The sequence below is a fragment of the Gigantopelta aegis genome, chromosome 2 (genome assembly GCF_016097555.1).
Source record: "Gigantopelta aegis isolate Gae_Host chromosome 2, Gae_host_genome, whole genome shotgun sequence".
Lineage (NCBI taxonomy): Eukaryota > Metazoa > Mollusca > Gastropoda > Neomphalida > Peltospiridae > Gigantopelta > Gigantopelta aegis.
Window position 1 is genome coordinate 15,444,188 of NC_054700.1, and position 13,767 is coordinate 15,457,954.

Here is a 13,767-nt window from a genome sequence, read left to right on the forward strand (position 1 = left end):
GTGCAGGGTGGGTGGGTCGGTGTCAAGACTGGCAAGCGAAGTTTTTAAAAGGTCCGGTCATGCTTCCTCGGAATTTTTGTTGTTGTTGTTAATCTGCATGGAGCGGGGGTGGGGGGTGGGGGGAGTCGATTCCAACCCCAGCACACACCCCTGAAACTGCAGTGTAGACCACCTTTGATCACATTTAAAGTACGACTCTCACAGATTAGACCTACTATAAATATAATATTGCATCTGCTGAAACCACGACCTCTAATACTGCCGATGATTAATCACTGTGCTCTAATGGTGTCGTTAAACAAAACAAATTTAAACTATGTAGACATCATTATTGATGCTCTTCAGTTAACGCTCGCCACTAAGCCTTAATTCATACTTCACCGTCGATTACAGATGCTGATTCACTTCAATCTGATTCTGTTCCTACCAAAACCGTTTTTCTTCTGCTTGATGTCCAGCAGGCACGTGTATTCTGCAAATTTGCACATGCATTTCATAGCGCTTGACCACGCCAGATGAGTTATTAAAGGTCTTATTGTCGAAGGAAACCTTTTTTTTTTTTTACACATCAGATTCTGTTCGATCTTGTCGAAACCATATGCTGGAAAGTATAACTGTACCCATGTTTGGATGTTGTTATTTGTTCTTCTGGAAGCACATGGCAAAGCAATATTTAACTTGTGCTATTTCCATTAAAATTGCAAAATTATATGATGAACTGAACAAAAAGTAATTGTTCTGCGTTAGCTTTAATACTTTTCAACTGAAAACGTCTGGAGCAATAAACCGACTTCTCATAATACTTCATAAAAAGTAATATTGCAAAATGATGAGACTGTAATACAATTTATTTGTCCAACTTAGTAAAACAGACTTCTCATACCATGCCATTGATTTTTGAATCCAGTTATTTCTCTTGTTTTAAATTTATTAAAAAATAAATTAAATAAATAAATGTCAGGTAGTTTTATTATGCCATTCTATTTCCAAATAATCTGCAAGTTTCGGCAGCTCCATCAACTTCAAGGAGGCAGTTCAGGGGAATTTATTCGACTTCAAACCACTACTATTGTTGGGTCTTAATGTATCAGTACGCAGGGATTCAAGATTATAGTAGCCCCACTCCCATGGCTAGTGATATTCAATGCTGGGCTAGTATATAATTACCATGGCCATGCCCGACGGCTAGTGAAAAAAAAGGAGATCAAATGTTGCGGTTACATCTATTTTGTAAATATGAATATCTTGACCTCAACCCCAAAACCCAATGTAGGCGTTTTTAAGCTTTAACTCCCTCGTTAGGTGACATATCTGATTATTATTATTTAGTAAAATTGTATTAATTTAAAGTAAAGTAGGGCTAGTGAATTTTTAATCGTGGCTAGTAAATTTTGAAAATCACTGATCCCATGGCTAGTGGATTTTATAAAAATTCCAGCCCTGCAGTATGTGTATATCCTATCATGTATTCATGCCATTTCGCTGTGGATTGTAATCAACGACCTTATAACAGAAAGTTTACACCCAATGTATTGAATTAACATGTTTACCTCCCTCTCACCCACTCCATTTGAAATGCAAATTAATATTTAACTGGTCTTCTACCCCCATTTGTTGGCATCTTTCGAATCCTTTGCGTAAATTAAATGATACAAACGTTGATGTAAATGAATATTTAAATTTTAATCGTGGATATTGACACAAATAACAAAAATACTATTAACGACAAAAATACTATTAATGACATTAACAGTATATCAAAAGTAGTATGCACTTTCGATTCACCTGTAGGATACCAAAATCGAATCAGTGTTACAACCAGAATTTCAGTTAAAAAGCTCTTGCCCAGTAACACACTAAGTCTTGTTGAATAAAATACACACACCCGTGGAACGGGGCCCTGGACGGAGGAGCCGGCGAAAGGCCGACACCTGCGCCCATGACAGGTGTATGCTACAACAGCTTGTTCTGAATGCATTACACTGTGGTTTTATATAATTGTATAAATCTTATTTCCATATATACTTACCTTTTCTGACACTCAATAGCCGATGTGCATTTTTGTGCTGGGGTGTCGTTCATTCATTCATTCATTCATAATGTGCAGGTTAAAACCTATGGCCTGGCCTGACCTGACCTGACCTGAATGTATTATTGCAGGCCTGTTGGCACGATATCTGAAGTGGGATGTTGGAGGGGCTCCATTTTTGATAGAGGATAATAGTAATAATAATAATAATAATAACAAGTATTGAAAAAACAACAGCCTTGGCTTGGGAACCTAATAATAATTATGGAAGAGAAAACTTTCTATTGTATAACCTTTCATTTGACCAATCATGTCTCTACTTGCATGCATTTGACAGCACTAAAGTATAAAAATCAAAGACAGGTGTACAAACAACAATGGAGCATCCTATATTCCAAATTTTGTAATGAGCAAGGAATTTAAAGGGAATATAAACTCAAATATGAGCCCTGTGTTGGAAATGCATACCCCGACCACCAACACGTACTGACACTTTAAGAAACGTAATTTTAGAATTAATAAAAAAGCGTGATTATTCCTGCTAACTGGGGGCAGCCATTTTGTTTTTGTTTTCATTGCATCCGGTACTCTAGTTTGGGGAGAAGTGATGTCAGCTCCTACCAATACATGTATGCACAGTGTAAACAAACGTAGTAGTTTACGTCAAGGCGCTTCGCTTTCATCAACCTGACTTGTAAAACAACATACATGTTGTAAATGACTTGATAATATAATAAACTATTTAACTAAATATATTTCAATTTACATTAACAGAATGAAATGGGGTTATAGTATTAAAAAAAATTAAAGAAAAAATGTATACTATTAGGCCTATTGGTAGGCTACGTTGGAGCAAAAATGACCACCAACGATACCCAAGTAATAATGTTCTTTTCTTTAGGATTACGTAATTGGTCAATTCTGTGATTTTAGATGGGAAGGTCTACTTAATTAAGAGTTTTACAGAATGATTTAGAGAAATGAAGCATGACGGCTGATAATGTCCATTATCATTTTAGGGGTGGCAGGTATACCCAAATACCCTGTAATTTTAAAAACATACCGCCTGTAGGGGCCTACGTAATTTTGTGTCTGGACAGCGGTAATTAATGGCTTGTCTACCTTAAAATTTACACTTGCCAATCAGTAATCACAGGTGGAGGCCACTGAAAGTACTGGTATAGACCAATTAACTAAAAAACCCACTCCGTTTATCATTTCAATCATTCGGTTATCGCATGGACAAAACATAAGACAGTTATTTCGACACTTTGACAAGTGTTTTATTTTGTATTGTAAAATAATATATACTTATTGCTGGCTTACTGGGGTGGATATGATTACAGAACATTGCACAAAAATCAGGTACGTTTGTTCCTTCAGTTCTAAGACCAATTCCTGACGTGCCCACCGGCTCGCCAGTGTGTATTCACTGGGATGGTACAAAATGGCTGCGCCCGTTTTATAAAATAGCCATCACATTTAACCGTTTTATTAATTAAATATAATAATATACTTGTTGATATTAAGCAATAATGTGCATTATATTATTATAGTTGAATATGCATACCAGTCCAAAAGCCTTGCGCAAACATTCCTTTAATTTTCAGCTTTTGAGATTCTTTCAATCCTGTAACAATTTCCAATTTAAGAAGTATTTCCCATGCCTATACACACACACACACAGGTTGACATTTTGACCCATATACCACATTAATGGTAGACATTTTGTCCATTGACATATTGACATTTTGTCTGTTGACAACTTGACCGCTGACCTATTTCTACCCGTTGTCCCCAGTCTGATAGATTTGGCCAAACATCTTAATTTTGGGGGAAAATAAACACCAATATTATACTCTATCACCTACCAGTACCAACAATTTAACATGCAACTTAAATAAACAAATCAATGAAAACTCCTCACTCTAGATTCTTATATCATAATCTCACATTTTAGTTCAAAATGTACTAAAACATTTTCAAAGAATTTCTTTGTTAACAAAATTCTATAAGAAACATTTTTATACATTTACAGTAAAATTATGATTTTCCTAAATTAAGTTCATTTGCAATGACAAACATTAAATACTGATCTACCGCATTTAGCTAAAATAGATTATTGTCATCATAAGGACTGATCACTTCTGATTGATAAACCCTTTGATGTTATAGCTGCATTGAGAGCAAACTGTAAAACATCATCAGCGGCAGATGTAGCAGGTTCTGAAGGGTCATCTGAACAGATGTCCTCCACATGACCATCACTATCACTACCACAAGCAGTCTGTTCACACACATCACTGCTGTCTATCAGATCCAGTTCTTCAGGGTTTGCTGGAGATGGTTCTAACTTAACAACCTCAGAAGTTGTGTCTAAATTCCGTTTTTGAGAGACCAAGCTTGAATGCACAATTTGAGGCAATGAGTCTGAATCCACCGCCTGTGTGTGATGACCTTCATCAGGACTCGAGTTCCTCTCAGCAGTTTCCCTTACGACTGGTCTCAATAACTGGGTAGCAGCATTGTCCAGGGTCTGCTCAAACACTTGTTCCGAGGCTCCAGTAATCTGAGATATAAGTGGATGTATCCTCCCTGACAGAAGGCTGTTTTCTCGAAGCCACAAGCCACGAAACCGTATCGCTTCACTTATTCCCTCATCCTCCAAGAACAATCTGTTCCAAGCACTGGTGCTGACATCTGGTGTCAGACCCATCTCTTCCAGGGTCTTGTTAATGGCGTTGTCAACGATCGCTTTGGCTGTGTGCTGACTCTGCCATCGAGACAGAAACGTTTCCTCCTCCTCCTGAGGATTTAAAACATCTAAATTTGACTCTGGAGAATCCTGCCCAGCACTATCTGGCAGCTCACTGGCTGTTACATGATCAGTAGAATTTGCTGTAGAATTGTTGGTTGACAAGACATCACTCGTGGTGACGGGTGACAGATGAGGACTTGCACGATGGGTTTTCATGGGAATGGTGGCTGTGTTATCTTCTGATAGGTTCTCCTGTCTGCTGTTGGTGTGTACCATGTTCAACAGATTCAGTTTTCTAGCCTGAATATCCACCTTTGTTTGAATTAAGTCCATGAAGTTTGTATTGGAAGACTCTAATGCTAAAATGTCTTGAGCTTTGTCACATGGACTATTCACATTTCTGTGTGCTTCCACTGAAATACTGCCTGTAGAAGTTCCTGGTTCAAGAATTTCATAACAACTATTACCAAGACTGCCACAACTCGAGACATCTCCTGTTTTTAGAACTGAATTACCAGAAAATGTCTCTATTTTGGATGACACAGGTTTAGTTGTTTTTCCCTCACAGGACTGTTCCATATGTAAGCAACTAGAAGAACTGCACCCTGTGATTACAGATGAACAAGAATTGTCTTTGGTTTTATTTAACGGAACAATCATGTGGGACTCGGTAGAAGTGATCACAGTTTGTTTGTGACCATCCTGCACCATTTCTTGACTTATTCCTTGTGATTTTGAGATGAGCCGTGTTGCTGAGATGTCTACTGAGCAACCTGAAAGATTGTAACCAACAACAGAGCATCCATGTGTTACCTCGTTACTTCTTATAGAAATGGTGGAAAGATCCTCTTCACAATCTTTTGTACCATGTGTCACAGCTTGCTTCATAAAAGACTCTGCCTGCATATTATTTTCATTTAGGCCTTCTTGACCTGCCACATCCGATGGGCATGCTGAAACAGTTTGTGCTGGAAAACCTCTAAAACCATCTGTGCTATCACAGGAGTTTGCTGCATCATTTTCAGGTGATGAATTTAGCTGTGCATCATTCTCCTGTGATGACTTTAGCTGTGCATCATTCTCCTGTGATGACTTTAGCTGTGCATCATTTTCCTGTGAGGACTTTAGCTGTGCATCATTTTCTTTCAGCCTCTTCTGTCCTTTGACCTGCCACTGATACCTCGCCTTCTTCAAGGGAGGTCCTACATGTGCATCAGGGTCACAATTGGACATTTTGCCTTCCATCCCAGTGACAGTTAAACAGGTTCCTTTTAGCAGAAAGTCTTTCCCAGTATGAATGGTAGAATGTTTAACCAGTGGATTTATCCATCTGCAATTAAAACAAAATGAAAATTTATAAAAACTGATAACTGGGTTCGGTTATATTATACATATACATTGTATGTACAGATCTCTGAGAATTGAAAATCTGCTTGACCAGGGGACAATATTTCAAAATCTTAGGTAACCGGAATGTCAGTTCACGTGAGTTTTACTTAGGTAACCGATTGTTAAGTCACGTGAATATAGTTATCGTAACCTATAAGTTAGGCCTACCTAATCCTAAAACACCTGAACTACGGTTCTGTGCTACATGGTGGTTCGAATGTAGTTAAAAACAAACTGATTTTCTCTTTCATTACTGATATATGGTACTTTAAATTTTAGAATGTAATAGTTCACCAGGTAACCGATTGGCAGTTCTCATGATTTTAAAGTTGCGTAACCGACACACGAACAGAACAACGGTTCTCGTGAAATATTGTGCCCTGCTTGACCCATTTATCGGTTAAGCAGAAATAATCCAAGTAACCCATTACCTTTTTGCATAACCCGTTATATCCAAGTAAATAGTGAGCTCCAAATTTCATGTGAACAAAAAAATAGGTTATGCAAAATTAGATTTGTGCGAGCAACGTGTGAATAAACAACCATTCTTGCAATCTTCAGAGGCCTGAATTGTTCATGAGGGGTTCATGTACATACAACAATGTACATGTCGGCACTGGAAGAAGGAAATGTTTTATTTAATGATGCACTCAACACATTTTATTTATGGTTATAGGGCGTCAGACATATGGTTAAGGACCACACATATATTGAGAGAGGAAACCTGCTGTCACCATCATGGGCTACTCTTTTCGATTAGCAGCAAGGGATCTTTTATATGCACCATCCCATAGACAGGATAGTACATACCATGGCCTTTGTTACACAAGTTGTTGTGGAGCACTGGCTGGAACGAGAAATAGCCCAATGGGTCCACCCACGGGGATCGATTCTAGACCGTGCATCAAGCGAACGCTTTACCACTGGCTATATCCTGCCCCTCAGCAACTAGGAAGAGGGAGTTATTAAGTCACATTTCAACAGTGGTGGGGAGTGGGAATGCAGTGCATATTCTGGGTACTTCAGTTTTTGATTAGTTGGGTTATGGTGGTGGTGGTGGTGGTGGGTACTCAATAGGTGCAGCACTATACTTAAGGTACATTGGGTAATAAATCAACACCACTTAGTTGACACATTTTTTTTTTTTGCCATCCCCACCAGTGTCCCACTACATGTAGTGATGGAAATGGGTTGGAATTTTCTATTAAACAATCGATTAAAATTACCGGTACATTCATGAACATAATAAACACTGCACCTACATACACGTGTATATGTATGTATATTGCCATGTTCACTTGGATAATAGACCCTACAAATCACTAAGTTTACCTTCAATATCTATTTAATATAATTTTTCTTTAAAGGCATACTGTCACAGATTTAAGGACCTTATTTCTCTAAAAATGGATAATAAATAGAAATTACATTAATTGTTGGAAACCAAATCTAGCTATTGCATCACTGTAACTGAACCATGATGGAGTGAAATCCATGTCAACCCTCTCGGCAATTTTAGTTTTTGAATTATGGACCATTGCCGTAATTTAATTATTTTTACAAAATATCATTAATAAATGGAGTATGGTGGTTATAAAGATGGTTGAATAAAGTACATTTAGGGACAAATCAAATTATTTTTGCTCAGGCAATACTTTGTTAGACCATTAAATAGGTCAGTGGTCTGTGACAATATGCCTTTAAATACACATGTATGAAAAGAAACACCAAACCCAACTTATTTACATCAAATCCATCATCTGTTTAAAACTGAAGGAACAATTACAATTAAAATTTCCCCACACAATTGATTATGGGTTTTTATTTAATCAATCATCACATCGATAGAGCCAAACCGGCCAATTTTTAAAATTATAATCAATCATTGGAGCATCAATGCAGCAGTGTTCAAAATAAGCACTTATCTGTTTGTCCTGGCTAGTGTTAATCTGCTGGGACAAGCAGAATGAACCTTTGTGGTTGTCCAGTGAACAAGTACAAGATTAAAATGCTGTTTCATTTGAAGCAATCCAAAACACTGTCCTTGCTCTTGAATAAAGCTAACAACTTATTTGGACAAGTAAAACTATTGATAGACAAATAGATGTACTTGACTGGTGGACTAGTGAAACATTCTGCTTATTTCAATCACTGCTACAGTACCCACAACTATACATAAAAAAGAAGTTTGTTTTGTTTAATGACACCACTAGAGCACATTGATTAATTAATCATTGGTTATTAGATGTTAAACATTTGGTAATTCTGACACGTAGTCATCAGAGGAAACCTGCTACGCTACATTTTTCCATTAGCAGCATCAGGGATCTTTCCCTTTCCCAGACAGAAAAGCACATACCACAGCCTTTGACCAGTAGTGGTGCACTGGTTGGAACAGGAAAAACCCCAGTTAGTTGAATGGATTCACCTAGGTGGTTCAATCCTGCAATGCAAGCATGTCAAGTGAGCACTCAATCTAAATCCTGCCCCAAGAGAGAAAGACAGGCAAAGAGAGGTGGGGGAGATGAAGGGTGGGTGAAAGCATGATATTGAGTGAGGAGAGAAAGATAAACTGAGAGTGAGAAAGGAAAGGAAAAAAAGATTGAGAGTGGGGAAGGAAGGGAATGAGAAAAGCATGGGATTGGTGAAGGGGGGGGGGGGGGGGGGGGGGGTGCGGAATAGGGGAAAACAAGTGTAGAAGAGAGAATGAGAGAGGCATGTTATAGTTGTAGATTTCAAAGAGAGACTGACAGACAAATATACAGTCAAAGATCACCGACATGTAAGTTACCCGCGTGAAGTGACATCAGGGAACTTAAAGACCATCAAATTAAAAAAAAAAAAAACTGCCATTGCTATGATTGCCGAATGCAACATTTTACGAACAAAAAGATAAGGACGTGCTAAGTTAGCTTAGCTATCATGCTGCTATGGTAAATATAACTGGCAGACAAAATAAGCAGTGTTGGTAGGTCATAAGTATTCGCCAAAAACCTGGGGAGAGGAGCAGATCGTACACATGGAGTTTTTTAAACATAAAATACAAACCTTACTTCGACTCTCGAGCATAAAACCAAGTCTGGCAGGTGTGATCCGACTTTTATAAAAACCACGAAAATAATCAATACAATAGACTGAAATAAGTGTTTATTATTTTTAGACTTGTGAACCAAAATATAGCGTATATCAAGATGTGTTTTAATATTTTTTCAATGGTTTCTAAAATAATAATGCTTTAATTTATAAACATTATGTCGTGACTCGAACGAGAATTGAACTGCGGCCATATTTTGGATTTGTATGTCTTCGCGACCGAAACGATGCAAATATATTTAAGGACTATTAAAACGAAGTTTGCGTCATGAGCGAACTGAGCTATCAGGCTATCCGAACGGCAAATCAAGCAAGAGAAGCTGTAAGTTGGAGATCGTTCAAACAACTTACATGACACTATCTGTCGATTTGAGTAACGGTTTCCGTAATGGTGTGTGATACGGTTATCTGATACCGGGCATCACCTTTAATCAACTAATTAAAAAATAAATGTCAGATGTAAGAAATGGATGAATAGCAGTGTGCGATTTAGAGGCGAGTGTGAAAGCTCAGGGTTTAGGAAAATGAATCCATGACGTTTCGCCCCCCCCCCCCCCCCCAGCCAGTTCGCCCCCAGTTTGACCGATTCGCCCCCAACTGTTTGCCTGTTCGCCCCCAAATATTTGTTAGATCGTACCCAACTTTTAGTCCGTTCGCCCCCAATTATTTGTTACTTTTAAACAATTATCGTACTGTTTCTGTTAAAGTGTATTCGTGTGTGTGTGTTGTGTGTGTTTCTTTTCTTAGAGGGGAGGGGTTGTTGTTCTTCCACAATTTGGACTGATCATGAATCATGAGAATTGTAATACGGGGTTATATTTTTTCCAGATGTAATTAAACGTAGGGTGCCGAATAAGCATAGACACTGATATTTTTTCCCAAATTCCCAAACCACATCATCAACATTTATTAAAACATCCATTCCTGCCAGATATGATCTGTTTTAAGAAGAAAGAAATAAAACAATGGTTAATCAGCTACATAACCTTGATATGGCCTCTTCTGGTGAGCATTATTCTAATTGAGGGATTATTGCGGGGGTTCTTTTGGCCACTAATTAGTAACCATAAAAACACTATGACTGGTTACAGTTAACAGGTTAACGCGTGATAACGGCCATAAAAGCACGTACGACCAGCCTAGCCTGGCTTGTCATGACAGGCGTGTGCTACAACAGCTTGTTCTGAATGTGCACGTAAAACCCTATGACCTGACCTGACTTGCCTAGCCTGGCATTCGTATTCAACACAGAACAAACATGTATGGATATATCAGAACAGAACTTTATTACACTCAGGCCGTTCCATGACCAATATAAAAAATTTATGACTTTCCAGGCCAGGAATATGATCCGAACTGACTGGGGGCGAACTGGTACCTTTGTAGGGACGAACTGGTTATACAATCTCAAATATTGTTAAATTATAGTTGAGGACAGTCACTCTTCCGAAGCCATGTTTATTATCATGTTATATTTATTGTGTATATCCATCTTTGAGTCCATGAAGTTTGTATTGGAAGACTAATGCTAAAACGTATTGAGGTACCCATAGCTTAACGTAATTTCACTTGTAAAAGATACAATTTTTTAGTCACAAGATTTTCCTCAAACACATTCAAGTGCATTAATTAAGGTCGACGACAGTCACTTTTCGCACCCTTGTTTTGGCTTCATACATAATAAATACAGATAGAAATCTTGTGAAAAAAAAACCCATTACAGTGACACAGATTACACATATTAGATGACAACCAGGTCACCTAGGGCAAAAAGTATGTAATTTTGTGTCGGCAGCTGGGAATATTTTGTTCAGTATTGCATCACGATTCGCTATATATACAACTTTCAGAGATCACTACTCAATGTTTCTATCAGAAAGAAATATTTGGGTATGTTACTATGGAATTGAATGCAACCACAGCCAACAGAAGGTATGGGGAAGCCTCTCGCAGAAAGAAAATGGGTTAATTTTAGGGTTACAGAAAATCATACAGTAATGATAAGGGTAATTAATTTTGTTAAAAGGTTAACCTTAAAAAATAAAATATGCAAAACAATTTGGGTATGGCGCCATACCCATCTTACCCTCTGGCAGAAACCCTGCTACACAATTTTAAAAGATTAATCGGTAATTGCAAATCAATTTTCAATTGACTAGAAAGATTCCTAACAAAGATTTTGAAAACAAAATGTTCCATGGGCACTGCCCTTTGCAGCCATTTTGGCTTTTTATGGAATACTCTCCAAGAGTGACATAATCTAACAATGTCATAATGTGTTATGGTATAAAAGCAATTGTCATTATGTCATATTAATTACGTCACATACTTCAAAGGCTTTCACCCCTCTTGAAGAGTATTCCATAAAAAAGTAAAATGGCAGACTGTGAAAAACTGCATGCTTTTTGTCCTTGGAGGTCTTAGCAAAGTTGATATGGGTGACATGTTTATCATCTATAGTCTGTCCCATCCTCGTACAGAAATGTGTTTTGTAAATAAAATTTCAGTTTGGTTCGACTTTAGTCTAATACATCTGATGTTAACTTCTAGATGTATAAAATAGGGTAGGCTTGTTATCAAGTTGGCCACTTCACAATTGTGTGATATTTAACAAAGTAATTTAAAAAGTTGTGGTAAGTAAACAACAGTAATTGGCAATAATTGCCGTAAATACAGTGGACACTTGGACGCATATATATATATGCCAAAGTAAACACGACTTTGTAATTTTAAACAGCATTAAGTACTGTAAAATTTCATAAAAAGTAGAGAAAAACGCACAAAAATAATACCCTTTAAATTAACATTTGAATATTATTTGATTTCTTTATAAAATTTTAAAATGAAAATATGAGAGTAAAAGCTAAAAAAATTTTTTTTTTTAAATTGGACCACCTCAATGTGATTTTTGTCAAAAATTAATGCAGTACTCGGAAGGTTAATTGAAACATTGTATCTTCAAAGAATATTTTATTTTGTGATTGTCCAAAGGCAGTGCCTAAAACAATTCCTGTTACAAGTATACAATAGCCAAATTGTCAATTCCATTTATTAGTCCAGTCAGAGGTGACTAAAAGAAAGAAGTGTTTTATTTAACGACGCACTCAACACATTTTATTTACGGTTATATGGCGTCAGACATATGGTTAAGGACCACACAAATGTCTTTAGAGGAAACCCGCTGTCGCCACATAGGCTACTTTTTTACGACAGGCAGCAAGGGATCTTTTATTTGCACTTCCCACAGGCAGGATAGCACAAACTATGGCCTTTGTTGAACCAGTTATGGATCACTGGTCGGTGCAAATGGTTTACACCTACCCATTGAGCCTTGCGGAGCACTCACTCAGGGTTTGGAGTCGGTATCTGGATTAAAAATCCCATGCCTCGACTGGGATCCAAACCCAGTACCTACCAGCCTGTAGACCGATGGCCTGCCACGACGCCACCGAGGCCGGTAGAGGAGACTAAGTTGTGTCCCCATCTATCTGTGCATTCGTCTGTCCCACTTGTAGTTTTCAGATTTTGTTTTTTGCATTGCCTGAATATAATGAGTTGAAAGTTTGGGTATGACTTTATCGTATAGAGGGGGCGGGACGTAGCCCAATGGGAAAGCGCTTGCCTGATGCACGGTTGGTTTAGGATCGATTCCCGTCGGTGGCCCCATTGGGCTATTTCTCGTTCCAGCCAATGCTCCACAACTGGTGTAACAAAGGCTGTGGTATGTACTATCCTGTCTGTGAGGTGGTGCATATAAAAGATCCCTTGCTCTTAATCGAAAAGAGTAGCCCATGAAGTGGCGACAGCGGGTTTCTCTCAAAATCTGTGTGGTCCTTAACCATATGTCTGACACCATATAACCGTAGATCAAATGTGTTTAGTGTGTCGTTAAATAAAACATTTCTTTCTTTTTTCCTCCCTCAATATCTGTGTGGTCCGTAACCATACATGCATGTCCAATGCCATATAACCGTAAATAAAATGTGTTGAGTGCATCGTTAAATAAACCATTTCCTTCCTTATCGTATAGAGTTGCAAATCAAGTGTGAATTTCATGGGAATTGGCCTGTTTTTGACAAGAGTTATTGCCCTTGAATTAATAGCGATAAACATGTATTGAACCTTGTAGGGGACAGAATGTAACCTGAATGACCATTCTCGGTATATTTCAGTAACCTGCAGCAATGTATCTGGAACTTTATTATTTTATAACTGATTTTTAATTTAAAATTTTGTGTGTCTATTGTAGGATGAAGTCAAAACTGAATCTCGAAAGAAGAATCTGTTAATTCTTGTTTTGCACTACCTATCTGAAGAAGGGTATGTATATTACAACTTTGGCTCATGTTGTCATGCACATACGTACAGTCAAATCTGCTCCCAACAGTAACAGGCACCTGTGTTATGAAGCCACTTCTTGATACTACATTTACAGACCTTGGTTTTTAAGGTGTGCGGGTGCGATTGCGCTCGTACAGGGCACGTAATTTCAATCTGA

General features: G+C 37.9%; 2 protein-coding genes across 3 annotated transcripts in view; one reads left to right on the forward strand and one right to left on the reverse strand.

Moving 5' to 3' along the window:
- Nucleotides 1–2,763: 2,763 nt before the first annotated feature.
- Nucleotides 2,764–9,261, reverse strand: LOC121381926. Its single transcript, XM_041511354.1, has 2 exons — nucleotides 9,230–9,261; nucleotides 2,764–6,117 (listed from the first exon to the last, which is right to left on the reverse strand). Exon 2 carries the CDS (start codon nucleotides 6,030–6,032, stop codon nucleotides 4,158–4,160), a length of 1,875 nt encoding a protein of 624 aa, XP_041367288.1. The 5' UTR covers nucleotides 6,033–6,117; nucleotides 9,230–9,261; the 3' UTR covers nucleotides 2,764–4,157.
- Nucleotides 9,262–9,458: 197 nt separating this feature from the next.
- The window catches only part of LOC121381937 (katanin p60 ATPase-containing subunit A-like 2), a 33,915-nt gene continuing 29,606 nt past the window's right edge, over nucleotides 9,459–13,767 (forward strand). For both annotated transcript variants that reach the window (XM_041511364.1, XM_041511372.1), the window contains exons 1-2: nucleotides 9,459–9,591; nucleotides 13,519–13,589. In XM_041511364.1, coding sequence (XP_041367298.1) covers nucleotides 9,538–9,591; nucleotides 13,519–13,589 — 125 coding nt within the window. In that variant the 5' untranslated portion in view covers nucleotides 9,459–9,537. The remainder of the gene's footprint in view (nucleotides 9,592–13,518; nucleotides 13,590–13,767) is intronic.

Coding starts and splice junctions, on each gene's coding strand:
- LOC121381926 (XM_041511354.1), bottom strand. CDS start 6,032: ATGGAAGGCAAAATGTCCAATTGTGACCCTGATGCACATGTAGGACCT.